The 20,304-nt window shown below is 41.3% G+C and overlaps 1 protein-coding gene across 3 annotated transcripts in view; it reads left to right on the top strand.

Moving 5' to 3' along the window:
* The window catches only part of PARVB (parvin beta), a 52,257-nt gene that overhangs the window by 24,114 nt on the left and 7,839 nt on the right, over window positions 1-20,304 (top strand). For all 3 annotated transcript variants that reach the window (XM_009094077.4, XM_018918554.3, XM_050969692.1), the window contains exons 4-11: window positions 4,176-4,278; window positions 8,105-8,245; window positions 8,602-8,717; window positions 13,938-13,996; window positions 15,600-15,619; window positions 16,810-16,871; window positions 18,066-18,134; window positions 19,064-19,165. In XM_009094077.4, coding sequence (XP_009092325.2) covers window positions 4,176-4,278; window positions 8,105-8,245; window positions 8,602-8,717; window positions 13,938-13,996; window positions 15,600-15,619; window positions 16,810-16,871; window positions 18,066-18,134; window positions 19,064-19,165 — 672 coding nt within the window. The remainder of the gene's footprint in view (window positions 1-4,175; window positions 4,279-8,104; window positions 8,246-8,601; window positions 8,718-13,937; window positions 13,997-15,599; window positions 15,620-16,809; window positions 16,872-18,065; window positions 18,135-19,063; window positions 19,166-20,304) is intronic.

Here is a 20,304-nt window from a genome sequence, read left to right as displayed (position 1 = left end):
GTAGACTGGGCATTTGGAAATGATTTTGACAGAGCCTTTGTAACTCTAGAGGGACTGACTGTACAGCATTGTGATAATACAGAGACCAGCAGATGAAAAACACAAGAAAAAGCCTCATTCCTCTCTCGTAGTAAAGCAAATATACAGAGAATCTCCTTGTTGAAGGCTGCTTAGTTGGGGATGTGAAAATACCTGCTTTAAGTCTTCTTGCACATATGAAAACCATTATGCCTGTAAGTGTTGTATGCTATCACCGTGGACAGTTTACTAAAAATAGTCCAATTTGTCAGTATGAAGTGTTCAGCAAAGTTCCCTCTCTGGCCAGCAGCTTTTTAAAACTCACTTCATTTGTCCTGTGTGTAATGAAAATTTGGTAGATGGTTGAAAGACCGAAAACTGAAAATTCAGATCAGGGAAAGAGATGAGTTGCTGCTATTATTTGTATGTGCATATAAATATTGCATTCACAAAATGCTCTATTTTTAGTGTCTGAAATATGTGAGCTTCTTTTACTTGTTGTCCAGTATTTGCTCATTTTCTGTATTTCAGTAGGAAAAATATGAGAGAGAGCTTCAGCTAATTGAATGCAAAATTTTAGAAAATCAGCTTGTAAGAGTTGGGTCCTGTCTGAAAGTGCCTTGACCACAGGCAGCAAGCCACAGTTGTAAGGTGGTTTTCCTCCCTGCAAAGCTGTCTGTAAGATTGACTTATAACTGCAGCAACTTCTAGCCTTTAAAAGATTCATCTAAACTTTACACAGATGCAAACACTGCTGCTCTGGACACTGCCTGAAAAGAGTAAACATTTCTCATTTGTAGTAAAACGCTCACTGTCCTGAAAGATACTGACTTTTCCCATCTCTGGTTTTATGGCTTGTTTTAGATTTACTGAGGTGAAGAGAAAACCAAAATGAGGCCACTGTCCTTTGACATGTGGTTTGTCACGTGTGACCGGGTGAAACCGAACTCCCTAAATGCTCTGTGATCTGCTTTTGGCAACAAGAAGCCTTCCCCTTGCTTACAGGATGCCAGTGCTTTGTGCTTAGCCATGAGGCCTGAATGTGAATTTTTGCTATTAATTTTCATGCTCAGCCCTGAAGCCAGTTTCATACCTTTGATCTCCGCTTCCTGATTTCCCCAGAAGCTGAGGGGAAGTGGGTCATTGAAGCCAGGGTTTTCTTTCTGGGCTGTTTTTGGTGGCTGGGCTTCCTGTTTTCCCACTCTGCCAGATGTGTTCATGTATTTTGAATTGTTTTGCATCTTTTCCACTACTGTACAGCCGTGACTGTAGGGTCCTTATGCCCTTGAACTCTGAATTTTTGCAGTACAAGTGCATATGTCGGAGCATTTGGCCCAGTTCAAAAGCGCCTTAGATAAGTGCAGACGTGCAGAAAATGTCAGGCACAGTTGTGAGGACATTAGAATATTGTGTTAAATTTTTAAAACCACGCTACTAGCCCCAAATATTATAGAAGGAAATAGAAAAGCAGCTTTTTATGAGCCCAAAATGTAATACTGAGCTGTATGAAGTGCAAGCACAGGAAGGAAGGAATGGGTGAGGAGTGTGAGACCAGTCACATCGAGGTTAAGCATCTTTTCATGCATAGGAGAAGATCTTGTCTGCTTCCCACCAAGCACCAATGTGCCTGTGTCAGGCTGTTAAAATTTTGAGACATTTCCTGCTTCTGCATTTTTATGAGGAAGAAATCACAAAGAACTGGGGAGAGCTGACGTTCCGTGAGCAGAGTCAGAAATTATTTCTCCACCTTCATTGTTTCAATAAGCAATGTGGTGTTTCCTCTGTAAAAGTTAAAAAGAAAAAAAAAACTGTGCTGAAAACTTTTCCAGGTTTCTAATTAAGACATATAATCAAGGAATCAAGAAAGGCTTGGGATTTTTTTTTCATTGCAGTACTTTGCATTCTTCAACAGCTGTTGGAAAAAAAACACCTGGATTTTTTTTTTCCTTTGCAAACTCATTTTTTTCTAGTGGAGCTGATGTTATGGTCTGAATAGTAGAGAAGTTAGAATGTTCTTTGGGATATTTTTCTTTGATTTGGCTACTAAACTGTTAAAATAATAAAATAATTATGGCTAGACCTGTTTAATTTGTCTTTTTTGTAGGTTTTTTTACATAAAGTTTTTCAGTTCTAAATTTTTGTGAAACATGTAATTAGCACATAGTGTATGTATTTTCCTTTTTTAAGACCCTGTACTGTGATTCCTGTGTATCTGCACTCTTGGAAATGGGATATTGGATCGTGCATTTTAGTCTTTTATTTATAATTCTTTGGCATTTCCTAGATTCTGATTTCAATACCATTCAGCACAGGATAAACAAAATAAAATGTTTAATAATGGTTTCAAATAGTTTAGTATCCTGAGTCTTCCTTTAACAAAGCTTTGGAGGACTTCTTAAAATGCAACCTCTTCTTATAGGGTCTGTAATGGGATCTGATTATATTAAATATCTTCTGCTGAGCTTCAGATAATTTTTGAAAGTCCATTCTGTAAATCTCACAGAAGACCTAAACCTTTCATGATTTTGATTTCTTCTGTTGATTTTTTTCATGGATGTCTGTGTTTCCAGCTTGTATAATTATAGAATTAGGCAGTCACCTTTAAAAAATCTCTTTCTAGATGATGCCTTGTTATCTAGGACTAATTTTTCTGTATAACTGGTGAAGTTTTTGAGGTGAAAGTTAGTATTGTGCTTCTCACTGGCTTCCTGCTTTGATGAGCCTTAGCTGACTTGCCCCAGGGGAGCAATGGGGTGATGCTGCTGCAGAGCCCATCCCTGTGTATCCATATGTCCTCACTCATCCCCCCTCTTGTACCTGTGTGAGACAAGACCACTTCTGACACAAGTTGATGATATTGAATAGTGAATAACTTACCAGAAAACCTTTATTTTCAAAGGCAGATCTTTGGGAGAGTAATTTTTATTATTGAGTTTTTAATCCTTCTGGACAGTTTAGAGGGCAAAGGTGATTTACCTAGGTGGGCATTGATGCTGATCCTTGCTTTCTATGGAATGAGCACTTGCCAAATCACTCAGCTAAAGCTTACTTGCCACTTAGACATTGCCCCTATTTTTAGAGCTGACTTTCAGCTCTGTGTATTTTCAGCATGGAAGTACTTTGGAAGTACTAAAGACATGGATTAGAGGTACATGAAGCATTAGTATTTCATGTTTGGGTTATAAAACTATTCAGGGTCACTAAGCCTAGCCAGATTTATTTGAGGTTTTTAGGTTGAATGAACATCAGCAGCCAGGCTGAATGTCCTTGTGCCCAACAAATTCAAATGCTCTTGTTCTAGGATTTCCAGGGTGGTGTTTTCCACTGCAATTCTGCATATATTTTGTTTATTTGCTTTTGTTTCATGATCTCTTGTATAATAAAACCCCAGAACCTTCTTAGCCATCACAACTGCCAAAAAGAGGCAGAAATGTGGGGTCTAATCAGTAAGTGAATTTAAAGAATCTGCAACTTTGTATGATGCAAATTGGAATATTACAGAATCTTTAAATGAAGCTTATTTTTTCAAGTGGCTCTATTCAATGGATTTTTCAGGTCTGTGATTGGCAATACTCTTATGGAACCTAGGAAGTAGTAGGAGCTAACGTTGTGTCTCTTCCCACAGAACTGTGTTATTTTTGTGAAAATAATTTAAATTTCCAAGTAGTAGATTGGAGAAGAATGTTACTACCAGCTTCAAACAGTCAAGGCTTGTTTTCCTGTAACTGTTCAGAAATAATTGTCTTTGGTATCTGGGAAACTTAGCTCAGTTCCTTTTGTTTTTGAAGATTCTTTATGCTCATTCTAGTTTTACAGGAGACTGAATGATTTTCGTAGTTATGGTGGTAAACTGTTAAAATGGTAAAATTATTATCAGACCCATTTAACCAAGACTTTAATTCTGGACTTTTGTATTCCGCAATAGCTGAGGATAAAATGCGTTGCCCTGTTGTCAAGACCTGAATTCAAAACAATAAAGGACAATCAGATGCTTTTATTCTATTTATTTTTATTTAATTCAGGTCTCATCTCTGCAAATTAAAAATACATAAATATGCTTGCAGTTCATCTGTTTTATGGTCCTGATTACTGCCTTGAATGAAAGGAACGTATTTTGGTTGGTTTTAGACGTTTGTCTCCTTTTTCTGTGCTTGCAGGTTCTAATTGACTGGATTAATGATGTGCTGGTGGAGGAGAGAATCATTGTCAAACAGCTTGAAGAGGACCTTTATGATGGGCAGGTGCTGCAAAAGCTGCTGGGTGAGTCCCTATCAGAGAAGTTGACACCAAAGACTGGGAGGGCCCAGAATTAACCTCTCCCAAATCTGCAGACTGTGCAGTAACTCAACATCTCAGGGAGATGGTTGATGTCACTGAAAGCTGCCTCAGCTTCTCCATCTGTTCTCCTCAGGCTGTCTGCTGAGAGGGGAGGAAATCCAGATAATTCCTAGGTATCTGTTTCATGGACTCACTGTAGTCTGGGCAGCTGAAATGTGGACTAGAAAAGGAGTGAAGAGGTTTGTGTTTGTAGGGCCAAGCAGAAGCCATGGGGTCCAAAATTTTGTCAGTGTATTTTGCTTTTGAATGCTTTTCGGCTGAGAGCTGTTTCGAGGTCCTGATTAAAAGTATTACTTTGCAGGGGGGAGAAAAAGAGAATGCATGGCAGCAGACATGCTCAGAATGTGCACCTCTGTGTGAATGAGACGTGAGGGGGTACACTGTGTTGAGAATTTGGGATTTGGCAGCCCCCTTTCATCTTTGCAATGTGTGTGTTGATGCAGGAAGCACAGTGGAGAAGACTCAGGATAATCCAGTGATTTATGGGGATGCTTTTAGAAAACAAAGAGGCTTCAGGCTTCCAGTACTGTATAAATCCACACTTTTTCTTAGCCAGACTGCTCTCAGCTCACTTCTGATGTGTTTTCAGGAGTGGGCTGGGCCATGGGATGTGTGTACCATAGTCGGGCAGGGGGACCTAGTGCTGCTGGTTCCACTGGCTGCTGGATTTTCTGCACAGGCCCCTTAAATGAGAGGTGTTTTGATGTACATCCACAAGCTTTTAAAATTAGTTAATGACAATTAGCTTTGTGTGCAGTTGAAACTCCTCAAAAAACAATAACTTGAGGAATGAAGCAAGAGTACTTTCAACACTTCAGGGTTAGCCTGCAGCCAGGAGCCTCCAAATGTTGTATGCATCAGCATTGTACAGGTAGTTTTAACTGGGGAGTATTTGAAAAAAAAAAAAAAAAAAGTTGTTCTTCATAACTCTGCAGAGCTGGGGAAGGGTCTGGAGCACCAGGAGAGGCTGAGGGATCTAGGGGGGCTCAGCCTGAAAAAAAGGAGGCTCAGGGGGACCTTCTGGCTCTGCACAACTCCCTGCCAGGAGGAGGGAGTTGTGCAGAGGAGGGAGGGAGTTGTGCAGAGGAGGGCAGCTGAGGAGGGTTGGGTTTTGCTCCCTGGGAACAGGATGAAACACCCTCAAACTGTGCCAGGGGATGTTCAGGTTGGATATTGGGAAAATTTTTGCACTGAAAGGGTGGCTAAGCCTTGGCACAGGCTTCTGGCTTGCACTTGGGGATGTGGTTTAATGGTAGACTTGGCAGTGCTGGGTTAGTGCTGGGACTCAGTGATCTAAAGGTCTTTTCCAGCCTTCCAAATGGTTCTATGGTTCTCTGTGTAGATCAGTCAGACTTAGCATATCTGGCAGGAGGAAAGATAGACCTGGACATATTGCAGCCTGAGATCTTTTACTGCACCAACTTTTACTCATTTCCTTCAGTTTGGGCCCTGACTGGAGAGCAGATGCATCTCTCCTGACCTGGAGCTACCACAGCTCAGCCCCAGTCTTGTGCTTTTCTTCAGCCGTGTCTTTGTGCCTTCCCTCACCTTCCTGGAAAAACTAACAAGGTGTGGTCATTAAACTTCAAGGAGTAGTTAACCATTCCTTTTGAGTGAGATGTGTTTTGTCTTGATCGCCAGGCCCCCCCAAAAAGTTTAAAAGACAGCAGCTTGTCACTGGGCTTATGCTGAAGCAGTTTGAAGTGAGATATTAGTAAATGACTGATGGAGATATGTCTCCTTGTTTAGTTAATTTTATCAAGGTGCAAGCAGTGCTACTCAGAGAAGTAGCACTGCTTGCACCTTGATAAAATTAACTGGTACACGTGATGTTGGTGTGAAAGGAAATAAATTTGTTTGCTGACTGATGGGTAATCTGGACTGAGAATAGGCAAAAGCCCTACATGTGACTGAAAAGTTATTTTGCTTGTTTTGATAATATTGACAAAAAAAATCCCTACTTTAGATTGTTAGAAACATTCAAGACGTTCAAAGTATTTATTAGTTGATAACCTCCAAGTCTTTTCTCTTTGGGTTACTTTTGTATTGCTGCCACCTAAAAAAAAAAAAAAAAAAAAAAAAAATCTTCAGCTAGATAAAACGTCCAGAAGAAGTACTCTTGGACTTGAGAGCAGAAATATCTCCATTATTGGAAAAAGAGGAATTTTGACAACTCAAACATTTCTGAAAGAGTCTTCAGATTCTTTAGACTCTTAATGTTGTGAAAACAGTTTTGGTGGAGTGTAAAATGAATGGAGCCACAGGGGGTAGCTTCTCAGCCGGATAGCTGGCTCCCCGCAGGGTAAGCGCTCCAGGCAAGCGGCCCAAGGCCGAACACCTCAGCCCTCTGGAGGCTGGGGTGCCCTAGGCCAGACTGCCGCACAGCTGAGACCCTGAGCAAGCTCAGTGATTTCAGCTCTTAGTGAAAGTCAGCTCTTTTGTGATCTCAGCTCTCAGCTTGCTGTAGGGGCTGCGGCTGGCCGTGGCTCCTGGAAGGCAGATGAAATGAGAGAGGAGAAGGCGGCCAAGAGCGTTCCACGATGGTTTATTCTGAGGGTCTCGTGAAGGGTCTTGAAGCTGCTCTTCTAGGGAAAATGGGCCCAGACGGCCTCTTTTATAGGGTTAGCGGGGATTGAAAACTGACCAATTGTAAGGGTTAGGGAAACTAGCCTATGGGGTCACAGAGAGATAAGGAGGACCAGAGTGAGGACTCCTGGTACAATTCCTATGACTCAGCAAATACCTATCTCTAAACATCCCTCCACGGAGCCGTAGCAGGCCCTGCGTCTGCTACAGTGGAGTATGGTTTTTCTTTAGAGAGTGGAAGAGTATATAATTGGAATATGGCCAACCAGTCCTGACATCCTGGACAGATCAGCACAGTGAGTTTGGCCACATTTTTATATGTGTGTGGAGCGACAACAGAGATGATCTGTTCCCATTGCTCTGATGGCTGGAGGACTCTACCCCACCTTCCTCAGCTCCCTGGGTTTTTTTGGAATTTTAGCTCTTGTCTCTTTTGCAAGGGCCACAGCATAGAGGAAGAGAAGATCGAGTTGTCTGACTTTGGCCACAAATAGTTATATTACATAAGCAGGATTGAAATTTTAGTAATGGAATTTTACAGATTTTTCTGTTTTATTTCATTTGGAAGTAATCAACTATGATGTGACAATGTCAACAACATGACAAGATTGTACCAACTTACTTTTTAAATTAGTTCCACTGAGCTAATCCTGGATGATATAAGTCTTGAGGGTTTGAGGATGCAAAGTGTGCTTTAGCTTAAATTCATACCTTCAGCTGACTTGAAATAAAGCTTCTCAAGCTGAAGTAAATGTTCATGCAAAATATTTCCAATTTACAGTCCTAAACCAGCTTTAAAAAAGTCCTTTACACCTGTGCAGATTCCTTATGCAGTAAAGGCTGTGTTGTGCCAAATGCTTTTCTGCAGTGAGAGAAATTGGAAGGTATCATTGATATTGCTGCTTGATGTCTAGCTGAAAGTTGTTACATATTTTGACACCTGATTGATGAGCATGTTCAGCCATACTTTACCAGTTTTGTCACATTTTTATTGAAACTGACATACTTTGGTGAAAGTTTTACTTTCAGCTATTTTTCCTTCCAAGGAAAAGAATTCTGTTAGAAAAGTTCTAGTGGACTCCAGTGGTCTGCACTTATCTCCACACAGTTTAATCTGGTTTTGCCTGCCCTTTTTATTATTTTGTTTGTTTTTCACATACAGAAAAATTGGCTGACCGTAAACTGAATGTGGCAGAGGTGACACAATCTGAAATTGGTCAGAAGCAGAAGTTGCAGACGGTCTTGGAAGCTGTCCATGATTTACTCCGACCCCATGGCTGGACAATCAAGTGGAATGTTGACTGTAAGGACTTTTATTATATTTTCTGTCTCAGTAAGTGTGTTATCACTTAGGAAATCTGCTAAGAGCATTTTTCCCCAGTATCCTCCAGTGCAGTGAAAACCAAGCAGTTGAGTCTGCCTGTCTGTGATCAGAGAGGGTTGGGTCTTTTAAGTCATGCTTAAAGGAAGGGCTGAATGTAGGCTTTGCTACCTGTGAAGTTACACTGCAGGCCTTACTAATTCAGAAAAAAGAGGAAGAAGGATAAAAAGACTGTGTTGACCAAAAGCATTTTTCACTGCCTTTTCCCCCCAGAGCTATTTGTTTAAAATTACACCTCAGTGTCCTTTCACTTGCTTCATTTCCCTTGTTCCCTGCAGCCATCCATGGCAAGAATTTGATTTCCATCCTGCATCTTCTAGTGGCTTTGGCCATGCATTTCCGAGCTCCCATCCGGCTGCCTGAGCACGTGTCTGTGCAGGTGGTGGTTGTGCGGGTGAGTACCAGCTCCTGGGAGGAGCAGAGGGGATTCTGCAGGGCTGGGCTGCTCCCACCCATTGCCTCCCATCTCCTGTCGTTCAGAAAATGGGTGTCCCACTTGTTTGGTGAGTCCCATGCTTGGGAATGCATTTTTGGGTTGCATGTGCTTAAATGAGACCCCAAGGACAGCACATCTTTAGTAGGTTTGGGGCCACCCTTTGCTATTGCAATAGCAAGCTCAAAGCATCCAATGGGATTTTGTATAAGAGAGCATTGGGCTTGGAATTTCTGTCACTTGGGTACAGGATTTTTTGCCGTGCATTTTTTGCAGAGAAGCCATTGAAACCTAAACAGCACAGGAAGGAGTTTCAGGACATAAAATCTCCCCAGTCTGGAATGCCTGTTAGCAGTGTTGTTTTTCCCCAATGACTTAATGTGCAGACTTAGACACGCTGTTTTCCTTGGCAGGCCTGATAGACTTTCATCATTTATATCACAGTCCTGTGTTTTTGTTAGCTTTCCTTAGATATGGGGGAGAGATCTGACCTAAGGAACCCTGACTGCTTCCCCCCTGCCCTAGATACTGCTCTGGTTATTTCTTTCTCTGTTTTGTGTCAACCTTTCCTTCTACAAAGGCTCTACTTTCAAGCATCTGTACCTCTTCTTTTTCCTTGCCTTCTATCCCAGTGAAAGCTTCCCATGAAAACCCAGTTTTTCTCCCAGCTGCTAAATCCCAGGCAGACATGTTCCAGCTGGCACTCTCCTCTGCAAGTGCCTGTTTGTTGTGGCACTCGCTCTGCAAGTGCCATTTACTGTTCCAGCTGTGAGTTTCCTTTCAAGAATGAAGAAGATGAAGTGATCCCACACCCTGTTTTGCAAACCTGGATCCACTTACAAGATGGAGGGTGGTTGATTACATGAGCTTCATTTTGCTTTATATTTAAGTAATAGTGTTTTCCAGGTTGCCTGCCTGAATGCTCTAGACATGCAGGGTGTGATGTAAATGAGAAATTGATGGATGCTCCCTGGTTCATAATAAATGTGTGTATTATCTATAGGAGGTGATTTTGAATTTAAGAACAGTGAGTTAGTTATAAAGTAACATGAATGTAAATAGGAGGCTGATTTATTTTGAAATTTCTTTTGTCTGTCTTGGAAAGATAAGGAGGAATATATAAATATAAGCTGGTCAGTAGCTCTCTCACACCCTGATGTGAAAAACCTCCTTCTGCCCAGTACAGTGAAGTGTCTTCTATAACTGCTAAGGCAGAAGAAAATATGAGATAGAGAGATAAAGCCTCCCTTTCCTTGTCCTAACTTCAGAACCATCACCTCTACAGCAGAGAGAAGGCTGTGGAGAAGGTTTACACTTTTTTCCTGTTGGAGGGATATAGAGGAGACTCCATCTGGCTCAACAGAGTCCCTGGATCTAGAGACTAGATGACAGGATGACTTTAAGGCTGACAATAGACTAGGCAGGAGAGAGAGCAATGCCTGTGTTCCCAAGGAGTCAGGTATAGTGGGAGTTAAGTCAAATCCTCGAGGCTCCTGCTCCTGGATCTAGAGCCTGGAGTCCTGGCGATGGGCATGGGCACAGCTGGCACTGTGCAAGAGAAGGCTTCTCTTAGCCCCTAACCCAGTGCTAGGAAAAGCTTGCAACTCCTAATCTTTTTTTATTTAAATGGAAAGCAAGGGGTGGTATGAAACAGAGCATGTTTGTTCTGGAAAAAAAACCTTCTTCCTTCTAGTTCGGTAAACTGAATTTTAGTAGTTCAGCATTTATAATCTAGTCTAAAAAGACATGCTGGTTCAGTAACACAGATCTCTTTAAATGGACTTTGTTTAGCCTCTGTTATTCCAATGACAAACAGAATGGTGATGAGGTGAAAATTGTTCCTAATCCAAACAAGAAAACTACTATTAAAAAGATTATTGCCACTGTTACCAATTTGTTTTGAAGTGATCTCTTGTTACATATCCCAACAATGAACAGGGATTTGTCAAACTAGATCACAGTTAACATAAGGTGTCAACTGAGAGGTTTTCATTTAAATGCCTCTTTTTGCTTGGATATACATTTGAGGGGGTAAATAAACAGTTTAAGTGACTTCTGTGCAAGTCTTTCAGAACCGACCCTGCAGCAAGAAAGCCATGCAAGATGCTGTGGGAGTATGGTGCAAGAACACACCCACACTGAAATTTTCAGATTTAGCTAAGTCATTTTCATGGGTGACTTGGATTATCTTTATCCACTTGTTGAGCTGTCCTCACACTGTGCAGATCCCTGAGATGCTTCTTCCCCAAAAGGACTGTGCTTACACCATGAAAATAAAGTGGTTTAGCAAGTGACTTCTCAGCCAAGATGTGTGCCTTTCCACAGCCCATCCCAGAGCAATGCAGAACACCTTATGAGCTTGTGTAAGTGCTGTGGGCTCTTTTTTCCTCTTACTTTCAGTGTCCTAATCCACAAAGTGAGGTAATATTATGACAGCACTGTGCTACATGGAAGGTGTTTATCCAGATCTCCACAGTTCCATGGTAATTATGCCCTTCCATTAAATCCTTCTCTTCCTTTAGCATCTTGAGGTGACAGACTGAGACTTTCTTAAGGTATTGCATATGTTTTTTAATTAAAAATAATTGATTTTAAGTCTGAGAAATATTTGTAGCTCAATCTGGGTCTGTCAAACAATGCACTATCCTTTTTTGGTCCTACACTGTTCGTTTGCTCAGAAAACCACAAGCATGTTGGAGATGACTTTCTGTTTTACCTTCCTTGGCAGGAAGAACTGCCAAGGAAGCTGTCTATCTGTCTTTCCATATTATGTGGAACAACTACAAGACCAACCCAGCAGAAAACCATTTATCTTTTTATTATTTCATAATGGCCTCCATGACACAGCCCCTCTCAAGAGAAGAGTTCCTTAAACAGTTGCTTGGAAGTAACTTGAAAACCTTTTTGAAATCAACCTCCAGAATTAGTTTTCTTGCTGGTTTCTTTGTGTGAAATAGGAAATTGAGGAACCATGGCAATGTATGCCCAACTTATTCAAGAAGGGTCCTGTCAGAGCAAGGGTTCAGGTGGGCCTTCTAGTTAAATTCTGTGAGCAGCTACTCTAAATGCTGAGTTAAGAGTCTAGGGTGATACATGCTTTAATGCTGGTGTCACTCACCACATGCCTGTCACTCCAGCCCTCCTCAGTGAGGGCAGGGAGGAGAGAAACTGTTGGTTTTGGTGGTACTTCCAGTGAGGACTGAAAATACTGAGATTTTTCCAGCTGACTCGACTGCCTGCTGTTCTAAATGTAAGCTTGCATGATGAAGAAATACCCTAATTCAGGAAAACAAAAAAGTTCTCAGAATTAAGTGGAAAAATTGTCCTTAAGGTTCACTGTATTGGTTATTTTTCCAAGGCTCAGGAATTATTATCTCTAATGCTTAGCTCATGTCAGCCTCATTATTGAAATTGCAGCATGTCCCATCTTGATGCTGCTGGGAAATTTTTGAGGTATTTTTGCAGTAATTCCCTTTTAGTGTGAGTTTCAGTCTGAAAGGTCAGAGCCAAGGCAGAATGAAGAATAAATGTGTCTGGTGCCAGTGGTGGAAAAAAATCAGCATTTTATCAAGGAATGACATTTGCTTTTGGATTGTAAGGTCAGGAGACCTAGGCTTGCTGAGAGAAGCATGCTGGGCTGCCTGGGAGGGGTGGCAGTGCTTCCTTTTCTACCAGCTGGGGAGCCAGTGCTGGAATCCATTTCTCTTTCTTATCAGGCACTTGGAGGCATTACTCAGGAGTCATCACTTACTGAGGTTTTGTTCACAGGTTACACCATCTTCTCCCTGAGGTTCAGGGTGCCTGGAAGATCCTGAGCCCTGTGTTAATAAAGCAGAGATGTGGTGGGATGGAATAAAGACAGCTTTGTTTTGTATGCAGGAGAACACTGCCCTGTCAGATGCCTCCTCATTTTTCCATCCATGCTGTCATGCTGGCTTTCCCCCCAAAGCTCCTGGCACTGTTCCCATGGCTCCCTCGGGGGAGCAGGATGAGATTGGAGTGTGATAGGGAAGTGAGGGCTGTGAAGACGTGGGCAGCTGGCAGCACAAAGCCCAGGGCCCCAGCAGGCATGGAGCTGTTACAGCTCCCCCCATGCCTCCAGCCAGGCTCCCTCCCTCCCAGCAGCTCTGCCTGCCTTCATTTCTTCAGTAGGGAGTGGAGGGGCAGGAGCTCCTCGTTCTGGTTTTTAGATTTCAATTCTTATTTCTCAAACTGCTTCTGGGGAAGGATGTGCTTCTTCTCAAAGCTGTTCTCCCTAATAAGTTCTTGCTTGTGGTTCAACTGAGATGGTAAAGATGTACTTGTGCCTGTGGGGGTTGTTTCTGTTAACCCTACCTAAGTCATTCTGACAGACCTGGTTCCTAGATGGCTGCTGAGATTTGAGTCAGCTTTTTGAGCACACAGAAGGGAGGAAAGAAATTCTTCCATTCAGGCATAGTCTTGAAAGGAACCCATGGAGATGCGTAGTGAGTTTTTTCACTCAGGTGAAAGTACTTCCACCCTCTGAGGTGTTTTGAAACTGTCTCAACTCATGCTATTTCTCTTGGGTAGAGACTCCTTATTCATGCAGAAAATTATGCCAAGGAGAGACAACCTGGTATCAGGGAAGTGCTGTTCATTGCGAAATCATTAGCTGAGCTTTTTGTGCTCCCCGTGTTTCCTTGGAGGATGTGTGTGCCCCTGTCAGGTGTGTCCCCCCACTGGGGCAGTGGCCCCAGTGCCATGCCTGCTCTAGGAGAGCTGTGCCAGCACTCTGGAGCCCTGGCCTGGGAACAGCCATCCGTGTCATTTCTGTCCCAGAAGAGTCAGCAGCTTGCCAGATGTGCCAAGCTGCTGGTTAGCACCGTGACATGACCAGCTGCCCTGTGGGGGTCTAAGGCGGGGCTGACAAACTCCAGACTGTATTCCAGGCATGATGTTGACTGTGGTCTTTGGAGGAGGAGGATTGTTAATGAGGCAGTTGGCTGCAAATACAGGTGCAAATACACATTTCCCAAACATGCCTGTGGGCTGTCAGCCTGATCAATGCCACTGCTCAGGGTGAATCCTCCTCTGTCGGCTGTTTCACCTCTGCCTCTGTGACACTTGTAAATTCATCCAGGTGTGTCCTCTGGTGCTCTGCAGGATGCTAAATGAGCCCCTGATGAGCTTCTCCTTTGCTAATTCCATCTTCCTTTCCAGAAACGTGAAGGCCTCCTTCAGACCACTCATGTTTCAGAGGAGCTGACGACCACGACAGAGTAAGCACAAAACACTTCTGTGCAGGATGTGAGACCATTTCTAAACATGAGAGAGAAGTTTAATCATCCTCCATGCTTGCTAAATTAATGAAATCCTTTCATATGGTGCTTTTTTTAACTACATGGAAATGACTTGGTCTCTGAAAATAAGCTACAAGGGAGAAGTGTCCTCTGGAAATTCTTGTGTCTTAGAAGCTTTTAACTGAAAGTGACTTTTGTGAGCCTTTTTCCCCCCCTGACTACTGGATGTAGCTATATATATCTGCTTTCTGCTTAGTGCTATTTTCTCTATTAAGTGAAGGGCTAATGTAGATATTTTGGGGGAGAATTAGTTTGAAAAAAGGCAATTCTTTGACATAGCTCTCTAAACTGAAGTGATACAGTTAAAGATGTAAGGAGAGAAGAGCTCAGCAAAAATAAATATTTAAACCTCTTCCCTCTCCAGTTTTTTGTACCAGCTTACTTTGCTGTATGTTTTTACAGACCTTTTTATAAGGAGAAGGCTAGACATACATTTTGGCTTCAACTGAAAGCTGAGGTTTTCCTTCACGTGGCCTGGAGGCAGCTTTTCTAAGAGGGACTTACATGAGCCCTCCCTCAGTTTATCAGTGTATTGGCTCCCTGTAGAGTTGGTTTAACTTCCCATGGCTTTGAAAATAAAATGAAGCACCATGTGGTGCTTAGTGGGGAAGATCTTTCAGATGGAAGCACAGAGAAATGAGATCATAACATCTCTGTGTGGACATTAAAGATCTCATAGTGGTTTTTGTAGTATCAGAGCTCTGTCTCAGGTTTGTGGGCCAAAATTCCTCCCCTCTCTCCTGTGCCCTTGAACAATGCAGTGAGCTTGTGCTCTCCTTCAGATGTGGTTTGCAAGATGTGATCTGCAGGCTGGGGCTTGGACATTTTTTAGCAAGATGTTTGCAGATTTGCCTGTGTGTTTATAGGTATATTTTATGGAGCTAATTAACATTACACAGTATTAGGAGGTTACTGCTTAATGCGTTGCATATCCAGACAAAAGTACACCTATGAAAAATGCAGTGATCAGCAGAATCCAACATTCACTGAATACTTTCCAATTCCTGTGTGCAAATCAGGGCCTGATTCTCAGCTGATAAACATCCGCATATGTCTGGTGATGTCACTGGCTATGTATGTATTTCATACATGGCAGTTTTATTTACATAATATTTACATTGAATGTGTTTTCTTCAGAGAAAACAGGTTAAAGTGAGATAGATGGCTTTGCTTCTTGTAAACTGTGTGGTTTAGATTATATTTCGGGAAATACACATACAAGCACTTAAAGTCATTCACCCTTCATCATAAAAAATACAGATAAGAAGTCATCATTGTGTGCAAAATTTAATTAAGTATTTCCATTAATTTCAAATGGATTTCCCTGACTTCCCTGGTGCTCTGCTGGGGGCATTCCTGCAGCACATTGGGTCTGCTCTGTGATGTGCTCAGACCCCTGGGTTTGCACAAGTTGTTGGCCCTCTGCATATTGAAGGACAACTCCTTTTAGGGCCATTCCCTTGTCTTCCCAAACTGATTATTCATTAACTAACTTCATGTTTTTGAATTCTCTGACTTGCAGGATGATGATGGGAAGATTTGGTAAGTAACAAACTTTGAATTTTTTTTCTGTTTCTGTTTTTCGTCAGGCACAGAAATCTGGTCATTTTTTTCTTTCAGCAGACCAAAACAATGGGTTGAGCAATTCCATGAGGTTGGAATGTGTTGTGGGGGCAGGTTTTGTTACTCCATGCAGATGTGGAGCATAATGGGTAGGACCGGATCTAATTCCTTTGCATGGAGAATCCTATGTCCTTTGTATTTTCTAGACTTTGAAGTTTAGGCCTTACCAACTGTATGTCTGGTCTTCTAAGCAAAACCCATTTCTTTTGCTGTTGCTGCCAAGAGATTTCCCTTTTTGTATTTATTTTTTTGTGGCATTAAGTAATTTCTCATTTTAAGATGTATGCTCCTGTAAAGGATGAAAAGAAGTAATTTATTTTCTTTATTTTCCCATTATAATATGTCAAAACTATAATTTCTCCTCTTGCAGCATATCTACATTAAATATTAATAAGGCACTGGAAAAGAAGTAATGTCAGGGAGCTATAGGAGCTAAATAACATATCTTCAGATACCAAAGGAGTTTAGATAATAAATATGTTTATTTGACAGTAGAAAACTATTAAAATGTGTTCTGTAAATAAAAAGTATTTGATCATGAAAAAGCTGTTAGAAACTATGTTGAAAACAGATTTGATTAGATATTGATAGACAGTGCTTTGAAGGTAGAAACATAATTTAAATCTTTAAATCAAAGCTTTATGTAGGCTTTGCTCTTCATACACCGCTGAATCATAATTCACTTGAGTTCAGTTCTAGGCTTTACTGGTGTCAGGGGTATTACCAGTAATTTTAAATTAACCAAATCAATGTCTGAATTTGACACTGAATCTGGATGTAATTATAGCTGTTTAAGTTAGGATTGGGGTACAGACAGAATTTGTGTTTCATTTTAATTTTTCTTTCACCCACATATATTGGGTTACCAATTTTGAATGGCGGAAAAGTGAAATCAGTGAATATGTTTATTTTCAGTTGCCTCTAAAATTCCCAGGGCTCTTTGCTCTGGCATATAGCCAGACACCAAAATAGCGTGCTGACTTTTAGCTTGGGTCTCTGTTACATGACTTTTTGAGGAGAAAAACCTTTAAGTTTTGGACAGGAAACCTGCTTTCCACACTTGTGCTGTTGGAGGTGTTCTGATTTTAATTTTTTTTCCCCCAAACCAGAGCGTGATGCCTTTGACACTCTTTTTGATCATGCACCAGACAAGCTCAGCGTAGTCAAAAAGGTAAAAAGTAAAATCCTAGCTTTATTTTCCACATTGCATTTTTTTGTGCTTTTGGAAAGATATTCAGAAGTATCCAGCAAATAACAGAAGAGGAATTTGAAGTAGCGAAAGGGCTGTTTAATCCCAAGGATCTCTGTGTCAAAGCCAGGTGATGTTTTACAAACATTAAATGTGATTCACCCATAAAGAAGTTTGCTGTATATAAAGCTTTTACAAAAGAGCTGCTTTTGCCCAGGTGCTAAGCACGTATTCCTATGGTCCCTTGGTTTGTCCTTAAAGGCTGAACATCATTCCCAGCATGTCCATCCAGATGTATTTTTGGCATGGCTTTGTGTTAGACAGTGCAGAGGGGTAATGTAGCTGTTTATCTCTCTCTGCCACCTCTTGCTGCTTTGGGGGAATATATATGAGACTCCCTGTAGTTCCATCAGATTTTTCCAGCCTGGCTGTTAAGCTGCTTATTAGGAGAGCAGTATGTGAAGATCGGTGTTGTAAATTGTCCCTTCCACTTGTGTGAAATAAAGGATGTGTGCTTTTAAAATAATGCTTTGAAGTCTCAGGAAGATTTTTATCTTTCCAGCCTGAAATGTCTTTTAGAAAAGTCCTTTTAAGTGGATAAAGAATTAACTCTTTCCACACAATAAAAGTGGTAACACTCTGCTCTGTGTCCCTTCTGTAAGTGATGTAAGTGGGCTGACAGATCTCTGTGCTTCAATCCATTAGCACAGGTCTGGTTTGTAATGGCAGGATTGGATCTGGAATAGAAATCCCAGACCAGGGCTACATCCTGGCTGTAATCCATGTGCTGACTACACACATCCCTCAAGGAACAGAGTTGTGTGCACACCACTGTGCTGTTGGCACCTTCAAGAACCTGAAAAAAATTAGTGGGGACAGTAAATGCATCTATTGCTCACTTCGTCTTCAGGCACCAATGTCATCACAGCATTTTCCCAGGCCACTAAAATTTGCCTGATTTGCTGGGAAAGCTGCATGTAACAGCACTATCTGCTGAGTTCTGGATCTGGTGCAAACAAATAAGTCCTGCGTACTTATTTGTGCAAAAGCAGGCAGCAAACATGCCTATTGTGTTTTTAAAAATGTCTTTAAAGGTTATGTTAACCCTTTCACATCAGCACTGAGTGTAGTGTCTGACATCACTGTTTCTGCTGGTTTTTTTTTTTTTTTCAATAGTCTCTGATCACTTTTGTGAACAAACACTTGAATAAACTGAATTTGGAAGTAACAGAGTTGGAAACCCAGGTAGGAGGCTTTGTCTTCTTGGATGTAACCTGTGTAAATTGCAAATTTTCAGACATGGCTTGGCTAAGCAGAAGCAGATCTTCTTTCTGGAGTTTAGTTTCCTGAGCCGTGAGAGATGGTTATCTTATTGTCTCAGCAAAATGATAAGCACAGTATCCAGAGAATTATACCAGGAGTATGGGTAATTCATTTGAGCCTGGTGTAATATCAGTCATTCATTCACTGCTATTTTACAGCTTTGCTGAAATAAATGGGCAGCTGGATCTGATCTGTCACAAGAAATTGTTACCTGAGCCATACCCAAGAATAGAGAGGGTGTCACATGTGCCATATCATGATCACAAGTGGGAAGTCTTAGAACTGCATAACATTATCCCTTTTAGCCAATCAGTAGCCATCTGGTCTGGTAGGAACACTGAATAAGGTGGCTGAAAATATGTAAGATTTTATTTAGTGTTTTCTGCAACCATAAACAATCCATTTTGACTTGGGGGAAAATATTCTTTTATTGAATTCAACTTCCTACCTGTGACAGGGGAGACTTATTTTCAAGTTTTGATTAAGAGCGAAGATTTGAATGTCTAACACACACAACTTGAGAGGGATTGTGGTTGAAATTACCTGATTCTGTAGCAGTAGGACTGGGAGTATATAATGTGCCCCAGGAAGTCTGGGGTTTTTTTTAACTACTGCTGTGAAGTTGGCAGGATTCCTCAAGCAAATTAAATGAACATGAGGAAAGCAAGAAAAGATTCCTGAACCATCTGACACTTCTGTGCTAGCAAAAAAAAAAAAAAAAAAAAGAAAAGAAAAAAAAAAAAAAATATATATATATATATATATATACATAATTTGGGCCAGGCATTCTTTCTTCTTGTTTATGAATGCTGATTTGCAAACAGATGCTTTCTCCTCATATTCCTCTTAAGTTTGCAGATGGTGTTTACTTGGTTTTACTCATGGGTCTCCTGGAGGACTATTTTGTTCCTCTTCACAACTTCTACTTAACACCTGAAAGTTTTGATCAAAAGGTGGGTAGAAACTCCAGGTTATGCTCTTTCTGCATTATTATCACTTTTTTTTTTTCCAATTATTTTATCTTTTCTCCTTGTGCCAGGTGAAACAGAAGCTGGTACATTTTCTTCAGATCTAGCAAAGGGGCTGTGGCACTTGATGATTAAAACCACTAAAAATTGTGAAATGAATGGGTAAATTCCTCACAGTTAAGGAAGAAAGCTACTCTGTTCCTGGCATCAGACAACACATAAAGCTTACAGATATCCAGGGTGAATAAACAGAATAATGAATGCTCTGTACTATATAGTACTTTGCATAACCAAAGTAATTTTTTAGATTGTAGTACTGCCTGAAGTATTCTTGTGTGTAGATCTTTTGCTTTCAGCCCCACACTTGCTCCATTGTCCTGTGTCCCACCTTGTGCTCACAATGAGAAAAGTGTTTAGGCTGTGTTTTAATGTCACAATCAAAAGTTTGCCTCTGTCTGCAGTTGTTCCCAGACCTGCATATGCATCTCTGTATATTTGGTGGTGGTATATCAGGATACCCTGAAGCTGGTCCTGCTGTCGTCCTGCAGGACCTCTGCTTCTTTTCATTCTGCCGGGTTCTGCAGGGCAGAGGACAGGTTTTGTGTTGGCTGAGCTGCAGCAGGAGGGAGCTAGGTCAAAAGGGGAAGCATTGACTAAAGTTTAAAGATGGAATGCTTTGTGAGTGCTGTTTAAAATGGGGTTTTAATAATGGCTCCTGCACACGTTGTTGCTGTCAGCCCCTCAGCAAAGGTGCATCTCTAGGAAGGATGGTTCTCTACTACATCTCACACATCCCTTATAGCTTTCTCTTGCTTCCTTGTCCCATTATCTTCAATTTTTGCTCTTGTAGAAATGCAGGGTGCTGAGTTGCAGCCAGCATCTTTGGTTACAATTGTTTGGTTACAATTTTATCATCAGTGGTTGGAATTAGTAAAGATTACCCAGTATTCCAGAAGTTACAATGTAGTTTTGTGTAGAGACTTAGCCTTGAGGAGTGGGCATTTGTAAATTGAAGAAGGAGAGGTAGGCTCTGTGTTTTGGTGGGAAAAAAATACCATGTTGAAAGTGATTGGTTTTGTAACAATGAACAAGGAGGAACTGCAGCAGGTAGAAGAGATTATTAA

Source organism: Serinus canaria, chromosome 1A, assembly GCF_022539315.1.
Source record: "Serinus canaria isolate serCan28SL12 chromosome 1A, serCan2020, whole genome shotgun sequence".
Classification (NCBI taxonomy): Eukaryota; Metazoa; Chordata; class Aves; order Passeriformes; family Fringillidae; genus Serinus; species Serinus canaria.
This window is presented reverse-complemented; position numbering and strand designations above follow the sequence as displayed.